General features: G+C 42.0%; 1 protein-coding gene across 1 annotated transcript in view; it reads right to left on the minus strand.

Annotated features, from left to right (window-relative positions):
* LOC126412227 (GRIP and coiled-coil domain-containing protein 1) overlaps positions 1-26,734 on the minus strand; it is a 108,538-nt gene that overhangs the window by 58,739 nt on the left and 23,065 nt on the right. Inside the window, exon 3 of the mRNA XM_050081717.1 lies at positions 16,360-16,521. Within this exon, the coding sequence (XP_049937674.1) occupies positions 16,360-16,521 (162 nt within the window). The remainder of the gene's footprint in view (positions 1-16,359; positions 16,522-26,734) is intronic.

A 26,734-nucleotide genomic window follows, 5' to 3' on the forward strand; every position in this document is an offset into this window, starting at 1 on the left:
CCTCCCTCCTCGCCCAGTAATTCTCCTGATGGTCTCCCATGTAACACAACTCTTCATGGGATGATTAATGGTGTTCAAGAATTGTTGCCATGACCTTTTCTGGCTCTTGTGAATAGCCCTGCAACATTTTTCCCGTGCCACTCGAAATGCTGCAAGATTCTCACAGTTGGCTGGCACTTGAATCTATGCAGAGCCATGTGTCTAGTCCTGATTGCAAAGTGGTATTCGTCACTCCACCAAGGGACAGGCTGCCTCTTCAGTTGTCCCGTGGACTGTGGAATAGATGCTTCAGAAGCGCAATGGATCATTATGGTACTAAGATCCACCCGTACATTGACAATGACCCGATGCTCAAACTGGACTAGCCAACTATGAAGTGTCCAGTCTGCTCTACTGAGCACCCATTAATGCAGTTTCTTTTGTCCCCCTACATCTGGAAGGTGAATCCAGATCAGAAACTGATCACTTCCGTGCAATACATTGGCCACTTCCCACTGAGCAGTGTGAGCAAAGGCCGGAGAGCGAAGCGAGAAAGCAACGGCAGAGAACAACCCAGTTGCAGTGCAGAAGTGCATGCTCTGTCCTGTATTTAGCAGACAGGTACATGATGATATGAGAAGCCTCTCAACAGATCTATCCCTGCAGCAGGTAGTTGCAGAGTCCTAAAGTTGTCATTAAAATCACCAAAAAGGATGAAGGGGCAGGGGATCTGTGTAAGGTTGTTGAGAGCCTCTTCATTGGGCACATCATGTGGAGACACACAATGGAACATATTGTCAACAGATAAAGCATGTGCACTGAGATAGCAACCGCTTGTAAATTCATTGTAAGGAAGAGAAGCGAGGAATGGTAGTTGGTACTGACGAAAATACCTACACCTCCTCTAGTTCTCTCTCCTCTCAAGTCATCCTTTTTGTGGGGCACGTAACCTAGTAGCTCACGGGTGTATGACTGACGGAAATTAATCACCTGGAAACACAGATACAATGGTCTACTCTGAGATAGTAGCCGAAGTTCCCTCACATGTGTTCTTAACCCCTCCAAGTTCCTCTGAACTATGGGAGCAATCTATCATGGGGTAGCACATTCATTCTGTCTCTCCACTGCGGTGGGGAGACTGCAGTGGGTGGAGCTTCTGTAGTGGGATGAGATGATTGCTCCACACATACCTCATACTCCACCAACTCTGGGGAAGAGTCAGATGAAGTATCAGGGAGAATCACATCAACATGGTCCAATGGTTTATTACTGGATTTGACCTATTGCTGCTGCTTGTCATTAGCTTTTTTCTGTTTTGATGGCTTTCTTGGAGATGAAGTAGGAATAGTAACGGCCATGCCGAGCTTCTGAATAGCCTCTGCCATTGAAGGTGCCTTGGTTTCTCCCATGTTGACCATTGTTGTACCTTTTTCTGTGATTCATGGAGGGAGGGGTGGGGGTGGGGGGAGGGGGGCTACTGGCACTGAAATACTTGCTGTCTTGCAAGAGCACTGAAACTTACAGTGTTAGTGTTGACATTCGCAACCTCTGGATGGGTAGAGGCATCAGCTTTTGGAGTAGGCTTTAGAGGGATTGATGCAAACGATGTAGCAAATGTGGGAGGCTGCAAGGACTTTTAGATCTTCTTGGCCTCACCAAAGGGGATATACTTTGTTGTTGTTATTCCATGTACTCAGAATTCCTTTACAAAGATTCTGTAGTCCCTCCTCCACACAGGGCAGTTTCAAGGACAGTTTACACATTTGGCAGGAGACAAACAACTAACTCTTTCATGAGTAGCCTTACTGCAGTTGCCACATTTTCCTTATCCCTTATATCCTAGGGTGATATGCCCAAAACATTGGCATTTAAAACACCGCATCGGGTTTGGAACACATGGCCATACATTTAGGCAAAGAAAGCCAGTTTTAATGTGCTCCAAGAGTTTGCTGGTATTGAAGACAAGAATGAAGGAGCCTGATTTCACCATGTCTCCATCCACCCTTTTCATAATGTTCTGAACATCAACATTCCTCTCGGGAGCCCACTCACTCTTCGATTCTTCTATAGGAATATTAACTAGGTCCTTACATGACAACACCTTGCTGAAGGTCAGGGTGCTGTGGAGCTCCATGTCCATGGCATATTCCCCCAGGCATTTAGCTCTCTGTAGGTTCTAAGCAAAGAAGGAAAAGCAGAAAGGTGGAAGGAGTATATAGAGGGACTATACAAGGGCAATGTACTTCAGGACAATATTATGGAAATGGCAGAGGATGTAGATGAAGATGAAATGGGAGATATGACACTGTGTGAAGAGTTTGACAGAGCACTGAAAGACCTAACTCGAAATAAGGCCCCTGGAATAGACAACATTCCATTAGAACTACTAATAGCCTTGGGAGAGCCAGCCCTGACAAAACTCTTCCATCTGGTGAGCAAGATGTATGAGACAGGCAAAATACCCACAGACTTCAGGAAGAATATCATAATTCCAATCTCAAAGAAAGCAGGTGTAAAAATTACTGAACTATCAGTTTAATAAGTCGTGGCTACAAAATACTAACACGAATTCTTTACAGATGAATGGAAAAACTGGTAGAAGCCGAACTCGGGGAAGATCACTTTGGATTCTGTAGAAGTGTTGGAACATATGAGGCAATACTGACCCTATGACTTATCTTAGAAGATAGATTAAGGAAAGGCAAACCTATGTTTCTAGCATTTGTAGACTTAAGAGAAAGCTTTTGGTGATGTTGACTGGAGTACTCTATTTCAAATTCTGAAGGTGGCAGGGGTAAAATACAGGGAGTGAAAGGCTATTTACAATTTTACAGAACGTAGATGGCAGTTATAAGAGTCAAAAGGCATGAAAGGGAAGCAGTGGTTGGTAAGGGAGTGAGAAAGGGTTGTAGCCTTCAATCTGTATATTGAGCAAGCAGTAAAGGAAACAAAAGAAAAATTCAGAGTAGGAATTAAAATCCATGGAGAAGAAACAAAAACTTGGAGGTTCACTGATGATATTGTAATTCTGTCAGAGACAGCAAAGGACCTGGAAGAGCAGTTGAACGGAATGGACAGTGTCTTGAAAAGAAGATATAAGATGAACATCAACAAAAGCAAAACAAGGATAATGGAATGTAGTTGAATTAAATCAGGTGATGCTAAGAGAATCAGATTAGGAAATGAGACACTTAAGGTAGTAAATGAGTTTTGCTATTTGGGGAACAAAATAACTGATGATGGTCGAACTAGAGAGGAAATAAAATGTAAACTGGCAATGGCAAGGAAAGTGCTTCTGAAGAAGAGAAATTTGTTAACATCAAGCATAGATTTAAGTGTCAGGAAGATGTTTCTGAAAGTATTTGTATGGAGTGCAGCCATGTATGGAAGTGAAATGTGGACAATAAATAGTTTGGAAAAGAAGAGAATAGAAGCTTTCGAAATGTGGGCTACAGAAGAATGCTGAAGATTAGATGGGTAGAGCACATAACTAATGAGGAGGTATTTAATAGAACTGGGGAGAAGAGAAATTTGAGGCACAACTTGACTAGAAGAAGGGATCAGTTGGTATGACATGTTCTGAGGCATCAAGGAATCACCAATTTAGTATTGGAGGGCAACTTGGAGGGTAAAAATCATAGAGGGAGACCAAGAGATGAATACACTATGCAAATTCATAAGAATGTAGGTTGCAGTAGGTACTGGGAGATGAAAAAGCCTGCGGAGGATAGAGTAGCATGGAGAGCTACATCAAACCAGTCTCTGGACTGAAGACCATAACAACAACAAGAACAACTACTACTACTACAGGTTAACAGCCTGTTGTGAACTGGATGTTTCAAAAAACAGCATCCCATTTCACAATCACTTTATAGATCTGAGAGTCCCAGCACTTCCTTTTAAGCCTTCTGGATATAGAAAGGCAAGACTTTCTCAAAACTTACTTCTTTCCTTTTTATTACTAAAAACACATTCTGTTTGCCAGCCAACATTCTGTTACTCTTTAAAGTACACCTAGACAAAGCCCCGTTTGCTTAGGTAAGCCTTATACAACTGAGGTCGCAATGCGAGCCATCAAGCCAAGATTCCCATTCCATGTGACACACACGTCCTGCCACCACGCCGCATAGTGGTTGCAGAGGCACGTCCAGAGTTTATGGTGACAGAGGACAGACAGCACTTATCAGTCCCCAGCCCAGGGACTACAGGGTCGCCAAGCCAGTGTTCAGCAAAAGAATGCTTAGCCCCTGAGAGGGCTGCAGATTAGAAGCATCTTGTTGGTGCAAGAATGAGCATGGCTAAGGGCTCATTTGATGGCCACCAAATCAGCAGTGAAGAAACAGTACCCATTTGGCTGAGAGCATAGTTTGCTGCACCTTGCATGTATGTACGCACAACCAGTTCATCCATCGACCGCTGAGCCAACAGTGTACACCATTTCTGAACCCAGAAATGCATCAAGGACAGCCAGGAACAGGTGGCGAAATACCATGGGGTCAACCGAATCTTTCAATCCAAATGATAAATAGAGACAGATCCAAGATCAGGATACACACCATGGGGGCAGACGTGATTGCCCCCAGACAAGAGGTGACAGTGGGGGGAAGTCGAAGTTCAGAGCAGAGTGTAGGCGAACTGCAATTGTGACCCCACTTCTGGGTCTCTGTTGGGGGGGGGGGGGGGGGGGGGGGGGGGAGGGGGGGGGAGGGGGGGGAGTGTTTGGGATTTCTTTTTTTTTTGGGGGGGGTATAGGGTATAGGGTATACTGTGAGGTTGTGAAGGGACCAAGGAGGCAGGTTATGTCCCAGGTCCACCCGCTGCCACTGGTTGAGAGGCCATGGTATCAAGAGACACAGGTTCCGAGACATGTTGTGTGGTGTGATCTGGAGCCTTAGCAGCCACCGCTGCCACAGAAGCAGAACATGTGGGATCTGGTGGCATGGTGATCCCCAGAATTTCCTTCATTCTGGAAGACTTCTTCTTGGTTTTCTTTTCCTTCGGGGTTCTGAATGACTGGAGAGGCTTCCCTGCTTCCCTGAATTAGTTTCAGGGATTGAAGACCGTGAAGCCCTACAAACCAGCAGCATGTGGCTAGTTGAGCCACTGACTGGTATCCAGTTGCAGACCAGCAGAAACCTGAGAGGGCAGTGTTCCAAAGGACTCTTCCTGACATGAGAAGCCGGACAAGGGTCATGCACCTCCAGCTGGGGGTGGGGATCAGCATCCCCTGTGGGAGGGGAGCCATTGCTCAAAAATTGGGTGTGGGGTAAGCAGCAGGAGGAGAGCCTCTAACAATGAGAGGGGCAGGTGCAGTCGAGTGGCCCTGACAGCTCACAGCAGCATGTTTAATGGAGGATACAGTGACATTGTCACAGCTGTAGCATACAATATTGTCATGCATGCAGGCAGTAGATGCTGATTACTTTTCCTTGGCCTCTTGGTATATCAGTTGGTCCAGAGTCTTATATTCCTGTTCTTTTTTCTCCCTCTCTGAAAAACAGTGCAGTCTCGTGAGCAAAGAGAATGGTGCACTCCACAGTTGACGCAGATGGGGGGGGGGGGGGGGGAGGAGGAGGAGAACAAGGGGCACTTGTGTGTAAAGGTCATCCACATGCCTTACAGACCGCGTTGGCATTGCAATGCAAAGATGCGCTCAAATTTCGTACATTTGAAGCACTGCATGGAGGGGTGGGGGTGGGGGGACATACGGCTTCACGTCCCATCGGTATACCATCATCTTGACCATTTCAGACAAACAAATCACCTTCAAAAGCCAAGATGAACACCCCAGTAACAACCCTTTTGTCCTCTGGCCCCCTATGGACACAGCAGACAGAAGTGTACACTCCACCATCTCAAGCAGGAGCACAGCACGTCATCAGACTGCAAGGAGGAGGTCGCGATGGAAAATGATGCCCTGAAACAAGTTCAGACTATTATGGAGAGTGACAGTCACCAGGATGTTAGCGAGTTTGTCACAAGCAAGCAAGCCTGTGACTGGGCACAGGATGCTGTTTTTGCTGTTTTATTCAAAACTGACACACTTTTCATTTTGAAGGTGGCTGCAACTTCCCCAAACTGGTCCTCTATAGTCTCTACAAAGAATAAACGCTTTTTGGCTAAAAAAAAAAAGTCCCCATTTGTCCTTGTACAAACCAGGTATTGGGGGAGTATTTCTCTGCTTATCGCTTAGTCCTATATTCCTCCCATGGCATAGTCAGGGCAGGAAACATTTTTGGGACTGCATCTCTCTGCATTGAATGAGTTCTTTACTTCTGAAGAGACTAGTGGCATATGACCAGCAATGGGAGAAATCTCCATTCGCTTCATGTGCAGGTCATCCGCCATGGCGCCACCTACTCCAAACGGGAGCTCTCCCCAGCCTCAGCAACTACACGACCAGTAATCCATTGCTCAGAGTCCTTGTGCCCCAATCACAATGGGAACGTACTTCCAGGTATACAGGGCGAGGTTTCAGCTCAGGCACCAACCATATGATCTCTGCATGGTGTGGGGGCTACTACCATGCAGGTACTTGGCACCCCCACCCCCTCACCCCCCACCCATGGGATGGCTAGTGAGCTAGGTTTTCGGCATACTACCTGAATGAAAATGAAATGTGCTAAAGTGGAAAGGCACAAAGGTGGAAAAGATACCACACTGGGTGATCTTCCCTGCACAGTTCACCCTTCTGAAAAATTTGGAAAAGTGGTCAAAGGTCAAACCCAACAATAGGGACCATGTACTTGTTAATAAAAAGGTGTAGAGTGCATCAGAAGCAAAACGGAAAACTATAGTCCTAAATCATGTACCATGTACAAGCGGGGTCTACATCAAAGGACCATCCAATGGAGAGGCAGAGGGATGAAAGGGATAGTGGAAGCAGAAGCATAAGTTTGCAGCACAGAGAGGGAAGTAGTGCTCCAAAGGCTGGGGCCCTGTGGTACCCAAGCACATGCTCACAAAAGAGTGGTGGCCAAATGAGCCATAAGGTGCCGAGTCAGGAGGGTTGGGAGCAGGCATGGAGTAGGGATGGACAGGGGTATTGTGTAGGTTTGTTAGTGAAGGAAGAGATGGGTAGTGGGCAGAATATTCCTCACTTCAGGGAAACGATACGTAGTCAAAAAACCTGACAGAGAATGTGGTTCAGTTGCTTAAGTCTTGGGTGGTGCCGAGTCATGAGGGGAATGCTCCTTTGTGGCCGGACAGTGGGTATGTCGGAGATAACTGGAGAGAGGAAGCACAGGAAATTGTTTCTGCACAAGGCTGGGAGGATAATTTCGGTCTGTGAATGCATCAGTGAGACCCTTGGTATATTTGGAGAGGGACTGCTCATCACTTCAGATGCAATGACCACAGGAGGCTATGCCGTATGGAAGGGACTTCTTGCTGTGGAACGTATGGCAGCTGTGGAAGTGGAGATATTGCTGGTGATTGGTAGGTTTGATATGGATGTAGGTGTTGATCTAACGATCCTTGAGAGGAAAGTCAACATCAAAACATGTGGCTTGTTGAGCTGAGGAGGACCAGGTGAAGTGAACGGGGGAGGTGTTGGGGTTTTGGAGGAATGTGGATTGGGTGACCTCACCCTCCATCCAAATCATAAAGATGTCATAGATGTATCTGAACCAAGTGAAGGGGTCAGGATTCTGGATAGACAGGAAGGATTCTCTAGATGGCCCATGAATATACTGGCATAGGAAGGTGCCATGCAGGTGCCCATTACAACAGATTTGTTTTTAGGTGATGCCTTCAAAGGAGAAGCAATTGTGGGTGAGGATATAGTTCGTCATGGTGACCAGTAAGAAGGCTGGGCTGCAGACTTGCAGTCAGTTGAACACTGTGAAAGGTGGTGTTCAATAGCAGCAAGGCAATGAACATCGGGTATGTCAATGTAGAGGTGGCATGCATCTTCCTTTGCCACATAGTACCCTACTCATCACTGTTGCACTTGGAGATACATTTCTTTTTGTAGATATTTTGGGTAAATCGATACACAGTTCCATTTATTTGCATCTAATTTCATTTGCTTTTATCCATTTCCTGAATACTTTCACAGATATATTAAAATTGTGGAACCTGTTAAATTTTGACATTTTTCATCTCCATGAATTCTGATACTTTTTTTCAGGTCATGTATTCTGTCTTTTTAAAAGACATCTGGGTGCAAACTTCTTCTGCAGTTTCTTTTATTCTGTTTTTGGGCTGTTATAAAGTTAAGATTTCTAAAGGGTCTGCAAATGCTATGCAATGCAATCTGTAGGTAACTTGCCTCTGCCTATGGTGATTGTGTGGTCAAATTTGAGGATGGATTTCTGTTTCCACCATTCGATATCACTTTCTCAAGGATTTAGATGAAAAGTAATGGAGAAGATGAAAAGTAGTGGAGACAGTCAATCTTTCTGTTTTACCTCCATTTTGATTTCAAAAGGATCAGTGATTTCCCTCACAAATTTAACCTTGGACTCCAAGTCTGTCAGTGTGTGTTTTATAATAGCAAGTGTTTTCAAATCCAGGCCTTGTTCTTTTAATACTCCGAAGAGTGGTTCAAGGTCATCTGAGTCACAGGCTTTTTGAAACCCATGACGAACTAGTTGGTAACAGTACTGAAATCAAATTCTTAGGACTTTGGCTGCAGAGCAATGTCAGATGGAATAAGCCTATTGAGTATCTCAATGCAGAACTGAGCAAAACATGTTACCTTCTTTGCTCATTAAAATCATGCTGTAGTGAGAAAACAGTAATGACTGTATATCATGCCTACTTTCATTCTTGTCTCAGATATGGGGTCACCTTCTGGGGAAACTGTAAAACAGCTAATAGCATATTTAAACTACAAAAAAGGGCCATTAAAATCTTGTATGGGTGCAAGCCTAGAGAGACTTGTAAATCTCTGACTAAGAAATCTCGTATTCCTCCATTACCATGTATATACATGAAGGAAACCCTTTTATTCTTTAAAATAAATGTAATAGGTAAGGACTGCAGACTGCAAAAATACTGTGATATACATGATCATTTTACCAGACAAAACAGAAAGTTACATATAACTCAAATCAGCACAGCTCTGTGCCAAAAAAGTACTTTTTACATGGGAGTTAAGCTTTATAACAAACTTCCTGTCTTAAATAATTAATTTGGGTGCTCATGTTGTTTTGCCCAATTTGCTTTTGAGTTATTGCCAATTGTTTGACTGCTTTGTCCCTAATTTTTCTGTGACAGATCATTGTTATTTTTATTATTATTTGTGTAACAAGAAAAAAAGGGAAAAACCAGGATCAAATAATCACGAAAAGGATAAACTGCTACGCCCATATAAGGGGCATGCTGATTCACAGATAGGCTTAACAAGGAGACTGCTAAGCAACTAAGCTTGTGGCCAAAAGAGCTTCTCCTGAAGTACACACACACACACACACACACACACACACACACACACACACACACACACACACAAAACAACACTGATTCTGGCTGCCGAGGCCACACTGTGAGTAACAGCGCATGATAGGAGAAACAGTCTGGGTGGGGGGGTAAGTAGGAGGCTGGGGCAGGGAGAGGAAGGGGGAGGAACAGCAAGATAGGGGTGCTTTTTCCTCAACTTAACTTGTGTGTGTGTGTGTGTGTGTGTGTGTGTGTGTGTGTGTGTGTGTGTGTTTGGATGCACACATTTGACTACCATTATTAACTGTTTTAAGGAAATAAAGAAACATACAAACAACTGATACATTATACAGAAATCTTTGTCAACCAGTATAATGTTTAGCCGTGTTACAGCAAGAAGTGCTGCAATTAATAAAACTTTCAAACCCATGTTAAAGTGACAATATTGTTTGAAAATTGTATCAATGGCCTAAGTCAAAATATTCAAACATAGATCTTGTTGGTGGATAGTTGCTCGTAAGAGTTTCTGCGGCATGTATTTTCATTGGTACACACTGCTCAAGAGCTAAGGATCTGCAACCTAAAAATTCTCCCACCTGTCGTTATGCTAACTTTACACTGTGCATTCTATTGTCAGGGCACCTATCACCTAAATCTAACTTTTTGTTCACAACTACAACATACATTTTCCTACAACACCATGTTTCTTCACATTTCCTTTACAGTCCAGTCAAATTGCCAGAAAATAATGTACCTTGCAAAAGGTGGCACAGAAGAGTTTTTTTCGTGTACCTTGCAGAAGGTGGTACAGAAGATTTTTTCAACTTGTTCATATTGTTGGAAAGATTGGAAAACCAAGTTTCTCCAACAAAATTTATGCTCACTAACCTTCTGTAGTCAAAAAAACCTTTGAAAATTTCGGACTATATTCAGTTTTATCAAAAAATCTCTTTCTCATGCTCATAGCAATTTGACATCTACCTCCTTTTTAAAAGAGCACAAAATTATCTATAAACTGGATTCCTACTTTTTCGCTGCACCCAATACCAAGGCCACAATAGTTTGTCAAAAAACAATGATTTTTCAAACTTTGTGCACTGTTCTACACTGAAAATGAACATCATATTTTGCAGCACAACCAGCATATGTAGCATAACTGACATTACATCCAGCACTTACTAAAAGAGTCACGTCAGATTCCATTAAGTTTTGTTATGGCATATAAACTAACTAATTGCAATAGGTGCCATACATGGTGGTGTCAGATTGGACAGTGCTAACTGTGATACATGTGGTGAAGAGGAAGAAAAGATATGAAAAGAATAGTTGGTGACAATTTCCAGAATGTCAAGTTCCATAGAAAAGATAAGGCTGTAACTCTTCTTTCTGCGGTCAACATTATGAACACTGGGAGTGCCAAAGTTGCTTTTGATAATCCTGAACTCTTTTCTAAAGGCTTTTTTCAATAAAACAAAGTGAAGAAGAATTACAAGCCTTTCTGAAATATGAACTTTTTCCTTATCCAGTGTGTCTATTCTCATAAAAATTATATCCAGGAGGATCACCCTGTGGCTAAACATGCCTTGGTGCACAGCCAGCACATCTTGGCACAGTGTTACACCGTCCGGGTTATCTGGATACTTCCCACCAACACCAACCTATCCGAACTCCGGAGATGGGAACTTGCCCTTCAGTATATCCTCTCTTCTCGTCATCCGCCAGGCCTCAATCTCCGCTAATTTCAAGTTGCCGCCACTCATACCTCACCTGTCTTTCAACAACTTCTTTGCCTCTACACTTCTGCCTCGACTGACATCTCTGCCCAAACTCTTTGTCTTTAAATATGTCTGCTTGTGTCTGTATGTGTGGATGGATATGTGCGTGTGTGCGAGTGTATACCTGTCCTTTTTTCCCCCTAAGGTAAGTCTTTCCGCTCCCGGGATTGGAATGACTCCTTACCCTCTCCCTTAAAACCCACTTCCTTTCGTCTTCCCCTCTCCTTCCCTCTTTCCTGACGAGGCAACAGTTTGTTGCGAAAGCTTGAATTTTGTGTGTATGTTTGTGTTTGTTTGTGTGTCTATCGACCTGCCAGCGCTTTTGTTCGTTAAGTAACCTCATCTTTGTTTTTATATATAATTTTTCCCACGTGGAATGTTTCCTTCCATTATATTGATATTATTCTCATAAAAAGGTACATGAAAAGGAACAATGTTCTCATTCTACATTGCTTTTGTTCCAGCGAAGCACGTGAACTCAACTGGACCGAACAAATTTTTTGCCAATGATGGAGGGTACCTTATACACAAAGTAACTTGGTCTCAAAATGTTTCCTTTGAATCAGTAGCCCAAAGTAACATTTCTTAACCGTGGTGTCATGGGTACTCATGCAAGAGAGAGTAATGTAGCACAAAGAGTGCCGAGAGAATTCGGAGACCTAGAAAACGTTCTTCAGTTGAAGTAGTTGTTGAATCAGAGATGGTAAACCAAGTCCCTGTGCAAATGTTTTTGTATGATGAACAAAACACGAACCACTCAATCACACTTCTTAAAAAAGAATTTCCTGAGTGCATCACTGAGGTGGACCAGGCACAAGAAGATGCTAAGATGCTGGGATTATGATTGTAACATCTGCTATTTCAAGGACCGATGATTTTGTAAGTGTGGTCAGGGTGGAAGAAGATGTTGATGTCATTGTGCTGAAGACTGGTTTGGAAGAAGGCAGCAAAAACTTATTTCTGAACATGGTCTGTACACTCTCATTGTTAGTGGAAATGATACAACGTCTGCTTTTTTCAGTCAAGGAAAAATGAAGTTTTGCAACATTATTAAGAAACATGAACACCTAAGCTCAGCACTTAGCACTGTCAAGAAACAAGATGCTATCCATGAACAAATAATAACAGCTGTAGAACAGTTTATCATCACATTGTATAGTGTTGGCATCAGCAGTTACCAGAAACTAGATTACCTGCATTACCACCTATTGACCAGGTCTGCCATGAAAAACGAATTGAATATTGCAAGGTTGCAACCCACAAAGGATGGTGCAACCCACAAAGGATGGTATGCATAATTAATTACGGAGTTAGCAGTAAGTTCAGAGTTGGATGGGAAACTGGAAATCTCCTGACAAAGGGGGCTGGACTCTCAGTAACCATGATCCAAGGCCTGTTGTAATGAGCCAAGACCTAGAAATTGGGTTTTCTTCAAGCTGTTTTGTGTCCATGCAAGTTGGGCTGTGGCAAAGCATGCTCCTGCACGAAAGCTAATTTGAAATATTCTTCTATTTGCAATAACTGCAGAGGAGTTAGCTGCAAAAACATGGCAGAACTTTTATATAAAGAAAGTGAAGAAATAGATTTTATGGAAATTATTGAGGATACATATGTTGCAAACAATGAACAGGAAGAGGCTGACTCACTGTTGGAAGAAGAGGCCGATCAGGGACCCAATCAATCTACTTACCCCGATTCTACTACTTGCGGCAATTCTGATGACACCGAGAACTTTGTGTATCAAAACATCAGAAGTGGCTCACATATCCATCTTTAAGTGCACCAAATGTTGAAATAACTGTCAGAAGTATTATGCATCCAGAAGTGGCAATATTAAATGTTAGCAAGTGTTAATGCCTTTCTAATTGTATTAAAGCTACCTATATTTCATTTGTATTGCATGGTTTCTTTATACAATTATAACTAGCTACCTACTCTGGTTTACCTATTTCAGCTAATAATAATTCAATTTTCTGTTAGTAAATGATGGAGTTTTATAGTCCAAGCAGTACTTTGAAGTGCTGTGATGAACACTTGCCAGTCAATTCACAGTAAGGGAAGTCAAATAAAATAACATTCAGAATAAAGCCAATTAAACTGTCAATTTTATCAATAAATTGTAGAAATAGTCATAATAAAGTTCCCGAATTTACTGTCCTCCAAGAAAGTTTTCAAGCTCACATTATTCTAGGGACCAAGAGTTGGCTGAAATCCAAAGTCGAAAGCTCCGAGGTATTTAGCGAGTCATGGAACGCACATCGGAAAGACAATGGTTCAAATGGCTCTGAGCACTATGGGACTTAACTTCTGAGGTCATCAGTCCCCTAGAACTTAAGAACTACTTAAACCTAACTAACCTAAGAACAACACACACATCATTGCCCGAGGCAGGATTCGAACCTGCGACCGTAGCGGTCGCGCGGTTCCAGACTGTAGCACCTAGAACCGCTCGGCTGGCTCGGAAAGACAGATTAGGGGTCAAAGGACGGGGAGTGTTCATTGCAGTTGACAAAAATATTGCTTCTAGTGACTTCAAAGTTGAGTGTGACAGTGAAGTCATCTGATCGAGTATAACAGGTGTAGGTGAAACTAAGTTAATTGTTGGACGTTTTTCTGGGCACCCCATCCAACTGTGACAGTTCTAAAGTCATTCAAAGAAAGTATATGGTCAACAGTGTGTAAATACATGGATCATGCCAAACTAGTTGGAGACAACATAAACCTGCCAGGTATAGACTGGGATGTCTATGGATTCACTGCAGCAGGTACAGACAGACAGTCATGCCAAATACCTTTGAATATGTTTTCTAAAAATTGTCTTGTGCACCTAAATCAGCAGCCCACACGCAATGGAAATATCTTAGACCTTGTAGTTACAAATAGGCAGGACAATATCAACATCAGTATAGAAACAGGGATTAACATACATGATATCATAGCAATTATGATTATGAAAGTTAATAGATCAGTCAAGAAGGCTAGGAATGTTTCTGATTGCTAGATCAGATAAGCAGTTATTAATATCTCACTTAGACAGTGAACTGGCATCACTTAGTTCCATTAAGATGGATGTAGAGCAATTGTGAGCAAATTTGAGACAGGTTGTAAATCGTTGTCTGGAGAGTTACGTGCCTAGTAAGTGGATAAATGATGGAAAAGACACATCATGGTTTAGTAACGAAATTCAGCAGATGGTCAGGAAGCAGAGGCTCTTACACTCTAGGATCAAAAGGGGACGCACAAATGATGACAAGTGAAGGTTAGTAGTGTGTGCCTGTGGAAAGATCTATGCGCAAAGCAACAACTACCACCATCACACCTTAGGAAAAGATTTGGCAAAGAACCCAACAAAATTCTGGTTGCATGTCAGATGGCTAAGCGGATCTAAGGCTTCCATTTAGTCCCTTGTTGACCAGTCTGGCGTGGCACTTGAAGAGATCAAAATGAAAGGCAACGTTATAATTCCACTTCCAAGAAATCGTTCACACAGGAGAACTGTACAAACATGCCATTATTTGACCATCAGACAGATTTCTGTATGGATGATACAGAAATAAGGATACCTGGCATAGAGAAACTGATAGATTTGAAAACAAATAAATCAGCAGGTTTGGATGTAATCACAATACGGTTTTACAAAGAGTACTCTATGGCATCAGCCACTTACCTAGCTTGCATTTATCATTAATCTCTCGCCCAGCACAGAGTCCCAAGTGACTGGAAAAAAGTGCAGGTGACTCCAGTATATAAGAAAGGTAAAAGAACAGACCTTCAAAATTATAGACCAATATCCCTAACTTTTATTTGCTGAAGAATCCTTGAACACATTCTCAGTACGATAATAATAAACTTTCTTGAGGCTAAGAGATTTATGTCCACAAATCAGCATGGTTTTAGAAAGCATCATTAGTGCAAAACTCAGCTTGCCCTTTTCTCACGTGATATACTAAGAACCATGGACGAAGGGCAACATGCAGACTCCATATTTTTAGATTTCCAGAAAGCATTTGACACGGTGCCCCATCACAGGCTATTAACGAAGACATAAGCATGTAGAATAAGTTCAAAGATATGTGAGTGGCTCAAAGACTTCTCAAATATTAGAACCCATGATTTGGCTGACAGGATGGGCAACAATCTGCAGTTGTTTGCTGATGATGCTGTGGTGTATGGTAAGGTGTCGAAATTGAGGGACTACAGGAAGATACAAGACGACATTTCTAATTGGTGTGATGCATGGTGGCTAGCCCTATATGTGGAAAAATGTAAGTAAATGCAGATGAATAGGAGATCAAACCTGCAACGTTCAGATTATTACTCGTGTCCTGTTTGACAAGTCAAGTTGTCTAAATACCTGGGCATAATTTTGCAAAGCAATATGAGGTGAAACGTGCATGAGAGAGCTGTGGTAGGGAAGGCAAATGGTTGACTTCGGTTTTTTGAGAGAATTTTAGGAAAGAGTGGTTCACCTATATAGGAGACCACATATAGGACACCAGTGTGATCTATTCTTGAGTGCTGCTCGATTGTTTGGGATCCGACCAAATCAGATTGAAGGAAGACATCAAAGCAACTCAGAGGCAAGCTGCTAGATTTGTTACCGGTAGGTTCAAATAACACAGAGATGCTTTGGGAACTCAAATGGGAATCCCTGGAGGGAAGGCGATGTTCTTTTCAGAAAACACTATTGAGAAAATTTAGAGACCTGGCATTTGAAGCTGACTGCTGAACGATTCTACTGCTGCCAACATACATCGCTTGATAAGGACAACAAAGATAAGATATGAAAAATTAGAGCTCATACAGAGGCGTAAACTCGCTCAATCTGTAAGTGGAACAGGAGGGGAAATGACAAGCAGTGGTACAGGGTACACTCCGCCATGCACCTATGGTGGCTTGTGGGGTATCTATATCGATGTAGATGTAGATATGCATGAGTCAGGGCTGAAATGACCTGGAGCTTAACTTATATTAGTGATGTTTGAATCACTCCATTCCACACTGAGTAACTGAATACTGAAAAATGAGATATTTAGTTCCAATATGTAACATACTATATAACATATTTCTACTTGATTGCTACTTGATTGGATTACTAACTACATTAGTATTTAGTACGTGAATTCTTTTATACAATAAACCTAATTCATTTTTTACAAAAAAAAACAAATACAGAAAACTGTACTATCGTGAAAAAGTAATTTAATATCACAAAAGTGACCTCATCTCTCTCATGGCGGAGTTGCTTCTTGTCCGCTTGAAATCTTGCTTCCATGCGAGATTTTTCAGCTGACAAAGTAGCTAATGAGTCTGTCAGAGTCTGGAGTTGTACTTTAAGTTGCTCCACAGATTCCACATCTTCCGCACTTTTACTGTTCTCAGCCTAGAAAACATATAAAAGTAAATATCAGTTGCAGAAAAATGGAAATATCAATAATACAATCAATAAGAGCTCTTTCACTATTGCTCTCTCTCTCTCTCTCTCTCTCTCTCTCTCTCTCTCTCTCTCTCTCTCTCTCTCTCTCTCATGCGCATACATAAAGATCATCACAAGGTTTGGTGTTCCAGAGTTTGTCCAAATATGTGATAGAAGTTACTGGAAAGGCTATGTAGCACCCGCCATATTATACTAAATATTTTGTTCTGAAAGAGAACTGCAATGGAAAACATTCTAATTTGTGGCAGTTTGATTATTTAAAAACATTGAACAGCCAATTACTATGAAATCTATTGAAATACTTATCACACTCTTCAAATTTGTAACTAAAACAAAGAATGCCTCCCAGTAAAGTGAGTACATGCTAGTGAGAGATATAAACACCTTCCAATTTGAATTATTTCACTGAGGGGCCATTCCACGCCAAGTGGTCTAATTTTGGAAAAAGTTTCTGCGCGACCATCACAGAGTGGGACAAAATATTGTGTGAACGCTCATCCATGTTCCCAATGAACAACTGCTACAGTTCTACTTTCACCAAATCAGTACTTGCAGAGATACAGTCATTTGTTTGACCCCGTAGCACAGCTTTCAACAGTGCACCTGAGTTTTTGGCAACTTTGAAACATATCATTATCCCCAGCAGTATTAGCTTGAAATAAACAAAACTAAGCCATCTTATCAACTTTTTGCTCTCTTTTACATGGAATAATAAAAAAATGTCATGAGCAATTTTCATATAGATAATTTGAAGCAGTCACTCAAACAACAGCTGGTTGAAGGAAATGTGAAGTTTTGGCTATTTTATCTCTGGAAGTAAGTGTGTGATAAACCTGGGTTTGTTCAGCCCACTATGATGAAAAAAGTATTTCCTGCAAACAATTTTGTACAATTTTTATTAGAAAGGCTGTGTCCTAAGCCCCCCTAAAAAACTAGATCTGGTTTTGTAATGTGACCATATAAGGCTCTAAAAAATACTGACAATGCAAAGGTGCTGCAAAAGTACACCCATATTCTGCTGGTACTCAAATATGACATTTTTCATTACATTTTACAATTGTTTAGTAGTATCTGGATAAAGTAAAACTGGAAGTCCTACTGAACAGGAAGTGAATTTGAATCACAAAACTTGAAATGACACAAAAAGGTGTTTTTTTTGTTTTGTTTTTTAACATCTGTAAAGTGTTCAGCTCTATAAAATTCTTTTTATAAAAAATTAAAGGGCATAAAGAATCCAATAATAAGGATAGTGTTCTCTTTGTGTATATCTCTAATAATCTCTGGTTATCACTTGAGCTTCTCAGTGTGGCAGTTTGAAATCTGCTACGTAAAGAGTGCATGCTACTTTGCTGTGAAAAATGTCCTGGACCAACAGCTATAGCATCTACATATGCTAGCTATTTCATATAGCATGATCCACAGGAAATTACTGTCTATAAGTAATGTATCCATACCAATCAGGACAGTCTGGACATGAAGCAAATGGAATTGGATGATTTTATTGAAGAAGTAAGAATAAAAATTTAGTCTGTCATGCTGTCATTACATCACCAATCGATTTTGGTGAAGATTATCCATTTATGGTTCAGGATACACTGCAATGTTTCCATGAGGAAAATAGTCAAGCAGCCACAAAATCGGAAGGTGGAGTCTTTGAGTTTCTGCATTGTCAGTGCCTGTGACATGGCATAATTACTGTTCATGTCTTTATCGAGGTGCTGATCAAATATGTAAAAACACAGTTTGCTCACATTTTCCACATCCATTACTTCAGTGATGCTACAATGCCCAATACATAACTTTCAAAATGACTTGGAATCACAGAATGGAATTTTTTAGCTCCAAGTCATGAAGGTCCCGTTGCAATGGGACTGGAGGTTCAACAAAGTGATTAGCAGCAAGAGCAAGCTTGCAACAGCCAGTTAATAAGCAGATTCTTAGTCCCATAGATCTGTTTAGCTTCTTCACTGAAAGCATTAATTGCATTAAATCAGATTTCCTCAGCAAAGAAGAAATTGAAGAAAATAAAGTGTCACACGAAGAGAGATTTTAAACTTGGGCATATTCTAGCAGGAACTAGAGAAATTTGTCATGTTTTGCCAACTGATGGAGTAACAGTTCAGGTCAGCTGTGTTTGAAGTGAAGCATCCTATTTTCCAAACAAAATTAGGGACAGAGAAGGAAATATATTAACATTGGGGCTCCAGCCAGGACAATATGCTGCATGCATTTATGAAAAAGAGGGGTGGACTGGAAAATTCTATAAGACTTCCACTGGGAATAAAGACACTTAAATAAGCTTGGCCCAGCAGATTCATTTTACTGGCTGTCAAGAAGTGAAAAGTGCAGGGTGCTGAACAGCACATTATTGTAGTTATAACATCTCTATCAGTGACAGCATCTGGCTGGCAGTAGAGTTTTCTTTGTGTACTACACAGAATTAATGAAACCTCTAAAAAATATTGTTGTGCTTTTGCTCTGAAATATCATGTGGGTGCACAACAGTATCTAAACTCTTGTGGGAATACAGTTAGGCTATGTGCAAGTGGATTAGTGGGAACGTGGCACTACTCTGTAGCATATGACATACAGAGATTTGGGTTGGACAGAGGATGTGCTCAGACAGCCAAGGTGGTTAACATGACCGCTCATGTAAAGCAGAAAATCTGGGTTCCGGCACACATTTTCATCTGTCACCATCGAGTTCGCTTAGTGCCCCATTACAGCTAAATGTCAGATATTTCTTTCATCATGTATTGAATACAGCTGCCAATCGAATCAATGCTGTCTATTCTGTTGGACATGCATATCTAAGGACATGCATATCCAAAAGATTACAAACCATCCCTAAATAGCAATGAAAAATGTTGGATTAAATTTAAGCACCAGCAGCATATGGACATATTTTCACTGCACCTATACCTTGTCATTACTTTTTAGAGGCTTATATGCTCGAATTGCAAAACCAAATCTCATTTTTAGGTTTTTATAACACGGCTTTCTAATGAAAATGGTTTATAAGAGTTTGCTGAGTATAATCTTTTCTAGAAGTGAGCTGAAAATATGAATTTCTTGTATTTTTTACAAAAATCATCCATTTTTCCCTAAATTTGTGAACTACTGGAAAGCAAGAGGGGAATGTAATTTTATACTTGAAGACCTTGTGTTGGTAAGCCATCACATGTGACATTTCAGGTTACTCCCGGAGACTTGAAAATCTAAACTTAATATTTTTTTCCAGCTTTTTTTTGTCTGCTTTTGCCTCAAATTATCGATATGAAAGTTGCTAATAAAATCTTTTTTTTTATTATTCCACTTAAGAGAACACAAAAGTTGTTCAAGATGGCCTAGTTTTGTTTCTTACAAGAAAATATTGTTGGACATATCATGTCTCAAAGTTGCTTACATCTCTGCAAGTACTGAACTAATGATTGTGAGACTTCACCAATGTTCACTGGGAACACGTGTGAATGTTCACACAAAATTTCACCAAAATACATGCTGGCCACACGTGAAGCTCTAGACCATTTGGCATGGAATGACCCTAAAGGAAAAAATCCTCAGTGTTATACACAAGGTGCCACATTTGGGTAAGAAAATATTCACCAAAAATGACAAAAATGATTATTGAAAGTAACAGACTTCTTGCTGATAAATGCTCTATTCCAAATTATCTTTGAGATGTGACAAATTTAATCTATTTTTTCCTTCATTTTTTCTCCATAGTGGTGTTCACTCAGCTTCTGAAACACCATGGAATGCAATTTATTTCCAGCAGTCAGCAATATCTCAACCACACCACCTGTAATTGGGTGATTGGTCTGCTAGTAACTTTACATTGCCAACCATTATCTCCACACTTAATACATTTAGATGTTTTCTTGTAAGGTTAAATGAAAACAGCACTGTACAGAAGATAGTTGACTACACGAGATAAAAATGCAATAGTGGGTCATGGGCAAGGCTCTCATTTAACAGATTTGTGATTGGAGAATTCCATTTGTAGTTGTAAGAAATCAGTAAGATTTCTGACCTTCACATTTAAACTTACCTGGTTGACACACATAAGTGAAAGCTTGGGGTACTGACAAGTCTGATTTTAGTGACTTCCAGGCAAGCAATATGCAGCTTACATTAAAGTTGTGTTAAGAAAATAACAACTAGATATTTCCAAAATCCAACCAGTAAGAATGAAATTATTTGACACGATAAGAATAAAATTCCATTCCCAATGAAGCCTAAGACAAAGGAATAGTAAATGAGAATCTTCAGGAAAGTATGTAAAGGGAATAGTATAGACATGAAAATTATATTTGTGGACACAATGATGTATAGCATGGAGAACACAATTACAGTATTGTAGACTGAAAATAATGGAAATGACAGTAAAAGAATAAGACAAGGCAAAGCAAATTTAGCTCTGTAGTGCCCCCAGAATTTTACGAAAGTCTAGAGACGCTTGTGTTCCAGCCATTTCGACACGCGTTATTTTAAAGCAAGGCGTAAGGATGAGCATAGGATACTGCACCCATTTACTGCTTGTGCAGTTGAAACTGGAAGGGAGATAATTAGTCGGCGCTGGCAAGTGTTCAGCGCGACCTGCCAAGAATAAGCAAATGCGGCCCGGAAGCTCCGTGGCCGGCTGCAAAGAGTAATGTAACATTGTACTGTTAAAAAAGAAATGGAGAGACTCGAAATAGTGACTGTTTATGAGACGTTGAACTGTTGTTGAGAGAACGTGGACTGGACGTGGATAGTCAGCCACGATAAAAGCTTATGTATTAATTGTGTTCAAAAATGTGTAATTAACTGATTCTGGGTGCCCGGTAATGTGTGGGTTTACGTCATAAAGTCTAGTTGTTTTTTTGTGTAAAGTGGAAATAAATATGTTCTGGTGCATTGAATGATATTCCAAGAGCAGCATATTTTTTAAGTAAGAAGAGAGAGAGAGAGTGAAAATTTCCCCTTCCTAGCAGTGAAATCTTCAGAGAAGCGTCCGGTGCTAGCAGAAGACATCGGTGCTGCAAGAAAGCAGAACCAGCATTCTTCAACAAGTAAGTCCATGAAAACACTTAAGCTGTATAGAGAGAGCTTAACATTACACCAGGCCACTGCAGCTCCATGGTAACGAGTAATGAATTAAACAAAGGAAGAAACAACAAAATGAAGGATTGGCCAAAATTTGGGGTTAAGGGCGCATTCCTGTGTTGGAAAAAGAAGGGGGAAAAAAGATTAGCGATAATACCCCACACACAAGAAGGTCATTAGAGATGGAACACAAGCTTAGATTGTTGAAATGATGGGGAAGGAAATCGGCTGTGCCCTTTCAATGGAACCTTCCCAGCAACTGCCAAGAGTGATTTAGGGAAATCACACAAAACGTAAATCACTATGGCAGATACAGTTTGAACAGTCATTCTCCCGAATACGAGTCCATTGTGATAACTGCTGTGCCATTTCACCCAGTGAGGACAGAGAAAGAAACCAACAGTTGTCCTGTTCAAGTAAGCAACCCAGTATTAAGTGATTTACAGAAACAAAGGAATCTTAAATCAAAATGAGTGGTGTGCATTTGAAAGCACATCTCCCTGAGTGCAAGTAAATTGTGTAAATAACTACATCACATTGTTCTCTGATGTACAAGTGACTGTAATGTAGAAAAATATAATTGCCTGTTAGCTGTCATGTAGAATATGTTCTGCAGTATGGTTCTATGTGTGTTCTGGATTGATTCAATTTTACAAACATAATATTTCTAAGATGTAAAATCTGTGTACCTAACCAAATATGTCTCACCTTAGGTAACTTTTTCTGAACACAAGCCAAAAACAAAAGAAACAATATTATGAAAAGGCTAGTTGCTACTCACCATATAGCAGAGATGCTGAGTCGCAATAGGCACAATAAAAATACTGTAGGAAAGTGAGCTTTTCACCAACAAGTCCTTGTCAAAAATCGACAACTCACACACACACACACACACACACACACACACACACACACACACACAAACTGACACATATGTGACCACAGTCTCTGGCAGCTGAATCCAATGTGCGAGCAAGAGCACATGATGGGAGAGGCAACCGGGTGGTGGTGGCAAGGAGGAGGCTGGGAGGGGGAGGTATAGCAGGATAGGGGGAGGGGTAGGGGATGGTAAAGTGGTAAAGCATTGCTTGTGGGAGCATACAGGGAGAGATGATAGTAGGGCAGCAATATGCAGTCGCGAGGTTAGACGGAGAATGAAGGAGGAGGAGAAAAGGAGGGAAAGAAGAAGATAAGTAAAAAATGAGGGTGCATTGATGGAATTGAGGGCTGTGTAGTATGGAAGGGATTTCTTGGTATGGAGGTATTGCTGGTGGCTGGTGAGTTTGATATGGACAGAGGTAGTGATGTGGAGGTCAACATAGAGGAAAGTGGCTTGCTGGGTCGAGTAGGACCAGTTGAAGTGAATGAGGGAGAAGGTGTTGAGGTTCTGGAGGAATGTGGATAGGGTGTTTTCACCCTCAATCCACATCACTAAGAAGTCGTCAATGAATCTTAATCAGGTGAGGGGTTTGGGTTTCTTGGCATTTAGAAACGATTCTCTGGAAGGTCCATGAATAGGTTGGCAAAGTATGGTACCATGCGGGTGCCCATAGCTGTACCGCGGATTTGTTTGTAGGTAATGACTTCAATGGAGAACTAATTGTGGGTAAGGATATAGTTAGTATGTGGTGACTAGGAAGGAGGTTGTTGGTTTGAAATCCGTCAGGCACTGGGAAAGGTACTGCTCAGTAGTGGTAAGGCCATGGGCATTAAGGATGTTAGCATAAAGGGAGGTGGCATTAACAGTGACGAGCAGGGCACAATGTGGTAAAGGCACAGGAACTGTGGACAGTAGGTGGAGGAAGTGGTTGGTATATTTTGTATAGGAGAGTAGGTTGCAGGTCCCTCCTGTCCGAGGTACTTTCCACCCCTCCTGAAGCAGTGCTCTGTCGCCTACACAATCTCCACAACATCCTAGTCCATCCCTATGCCACTCCCACCCCCAGCACCTTGCCACAAGGATCATATCCCTGTGGAAGATCCAGGTGCCAAACCTGCCCAATCCATCTACCCAGCAATTCCTATATTATGGGCCAGGCCACCTGTGAAAGCAACCATGTCATTTACCATATCTGATGCAATCATTGTACAGCTTTTTATATACATATGACTACCAGTGTGGTATGGTCTCTAGACTGTGAACACAAGAACAACAACATAACTACCAACCAGCTGTCCACCAGGATGAACAGCCACCACCAAACTGTGGCCAAGACCAAAGTAGACCGCCCTGTGGGACAGCATGCAGCTGATCATAACACGCTTTATTTCATTGACTGCTTTACTACCCGAAACATCTGGAACCTTCCCTCCACTACTAGCTTTTCTGAACAGTGCAGATGGGAGTTATCCTTACAACATATTCTCCACTCCCATAATTATCCTGACCTCAACCTACTGTTACATACCATTCCCACACCCTCCACCCTACAGTTTCCACCCCCTCTGTCCTATCTTCTCCTCCCCATTCTTGTCTACCACCCTGTTTACCTGCAGCCCTCTGCCAATGCACCGACCTGCCTTTCTCTGCTCCTTTAAGTTTTTGTTCCTATTTTCCCCACCTCACTGCCCCACAACATCCTGATGCTGTGCCTGTTGGCAGTCTAGTCCTAGCATACTCTGCCAGATAGCGTATGTGTCTCTTCACACCCGTAGACCACTATCCCTTCCCCTTCCCCTTGAGTTGGTGGTCATGTGTGTAACATGTCTTCTTTACAATAAGTGGAAATCTTTCTTTTCCTGCATTATTGATATTATTACCTGGAATTTCCATTGTCTGGAAATCTTTCTTTTCCTGCATTATTGATATTATTACCTGGAATTTCCATTGTCTGAACTGCCTACGTAGATCAACACCTTCAACCCATTACATGCAGTCTGCAGTCTCCCATCCTTCATCAAGGACACCAACCACTTCCTTGAACGCCTGGAATCCTTACCCAATCTGTTACCCCCGGAAACCATCCTTGTAACCATTGATGCCACGTCCTTATACACAAATATTCCGCACGTCCAGGGCCTCGCTGCGATGGAGCATTTCCTTTCACGCCGATCACCTGCCACCCTACCTAAAACCTCTTTCCTCATCACCTTAGCCAGCTTCATCCTGACCCACAACTTCTTCACTTTTGAAGGCCAGACATACCAACAATTAAAGGGAACAGCCATGGGTACCAGGATGGCCCCCTCGTACGCCAACCTATTCATGGGTCGCTTAGAGGAAGCCTTCTTGGTTACCCAAGTCTGCCAACCCAAAGTTTGGTACAGATTTACTGATGACATCTTCATGATCTGGACTCACAGTGAAGAAGAACTCCAGAATTTCCTCTCCAACCTCAACTCCTTTGGTTCCATCAGTTTCACCTGGTCCTACTCCAAATCCCATGCCACTTTCCTTGACGTTGACCTCCACCTGTCCAATGGCCAACTTCACACGTCCGTCCACATCAAACCCACCAACAAGCAACAGTACCTCCATTATGACAGCTGCCACCCATTCCACATCAAACGGTCCCTTCCCTACAGCCTAGGTCTTCGTGGCAAACGAATCTGCTCCAGTCCGGAATCCCTGAATCATTACACCAACAACCTGAAAACAGCTTTCGCATCCCGCAACTACCCTCCCGACCTGGTACAGAAGCAAATAACCAGAGCCACTTCCTCGTCCCCTCAAACCCAGAATCCCCCACAGAAGAACCACAAAAGTGCCCCACTTGTGACAGGATACTTTCCGGGACTGGACCAGACTCTGAATGTGGCTCTCCAGCAGGGATACAACTTCCTCAAATCCTGCCCTGAAATGAGATCCATCCTTCATGAAATCCTCCCCACTCCGCCAAGAGTGTCTTTCCGCCGTCCACCTAACCTTCGTAACCTGTTAGTTCATCCCTATGAAATCCCCAAACCACCTTCCCTACCCTCTGGCTCCTATCCTTGTAACCGCCCCCGATGCAAAACCTGTCCCATGCACCCTCCCACCACCACCTACTCCAGTCCTGTAACCTGGAAGGTGTACACGATCAAAGGCAGAGCCACGTGTGAAAGCACCCACGTGATTTACCAACTGACCTGCCTACACTGTGACGCATTCTATGTGGGAATGACCAGCAACAAACTGTCCATTTGCATGAATGGACACAGGCAGACAGTGTTTGTTGGTAATGAGGATCACCCTGTGGCTAAACATGCCTTGGTGCACGGCCAGCACATCTTGGCACAGTGTTACACCGTCCGGGTTATCTGGATACTTCCCACCAACACCAACCTATCCGAACTCCGGAGATGGGAACTTGCCCTTCAGTATATCCTCTCTTCTCGTCATCCGCCAGGCCTCAATCTCCGCTAATTTCAAGTTGCCGCCACTCATACCTCACCTGTCTTTCAACAACTTCTTTGCCTCTACACTTCTGCCTCGACTGACATCTCTCCCCAAACTCTTTGTCTTTAAATATGTCTGCTTGTGTCTGTATGTGTGGATGGATATGTGCGTGTGTGCGAGTGTATACCTGTCCTTTTTTCCCCCTAAGGTAAGTCTTTCCGCTCCCGGGATTGGAATGACTCCTTACCTTCTCCTTTAAAACCCACTTCCTTTCGTCTTCCCCTCTCCTTCCCTCTTTCCTGATGAGGCAACAATTTGTTGCGAAAGCTTGAATTTTGTGTGTATGTTTGTGTTTGTTTGTGTGTCTATCGACCTGCCAGCGTTTTTGTTCGGTAAGTCACCTCATCTTTGTTTTTATATATAATTTTTCTCACGTGGAATGTTTCCTTCCATTATATTGTTAACATTTTTATTTATATACATAGGTGGTTGGTTGGGTGGATAGCCAGGAGTTTGGCTCAAGCTGATGTGTCTGCATTTGGGAAACAAAAGTTTTGGAGGGGTAATCATCCCACGGGTATGTGGGTGTGGGGGGCTGTTGTTTCAGGGCCTGGGTTTTCTGATTTTGTTTTTAGGGTGGTTGGGAGATGGACACAATTGGTAGCTGCTCTTCCACCTTGAAGTCACATTTAGAAGAATGCTGCTGGAGGAACAGAGTCCCGAATAATTTTTGTTTGTTTCAAAGTTTGCCGA

This window comes from Schistocerca serialis, chromosome 7 (genome assembly GCF_023864345.2).
Source record: "Schistocerca serialis cubense isolate TAMUIC-IGC-003099 chromosome 7, iqSchSeri2.2, whole genome shotgun sequence".
Classification (NCBI taxonomy): Eukaryota; Metazoa; Arthropoda; class Insecta; order Orthoptera; family Acrididae; genus Schistocerca; species Schistocerca serialis.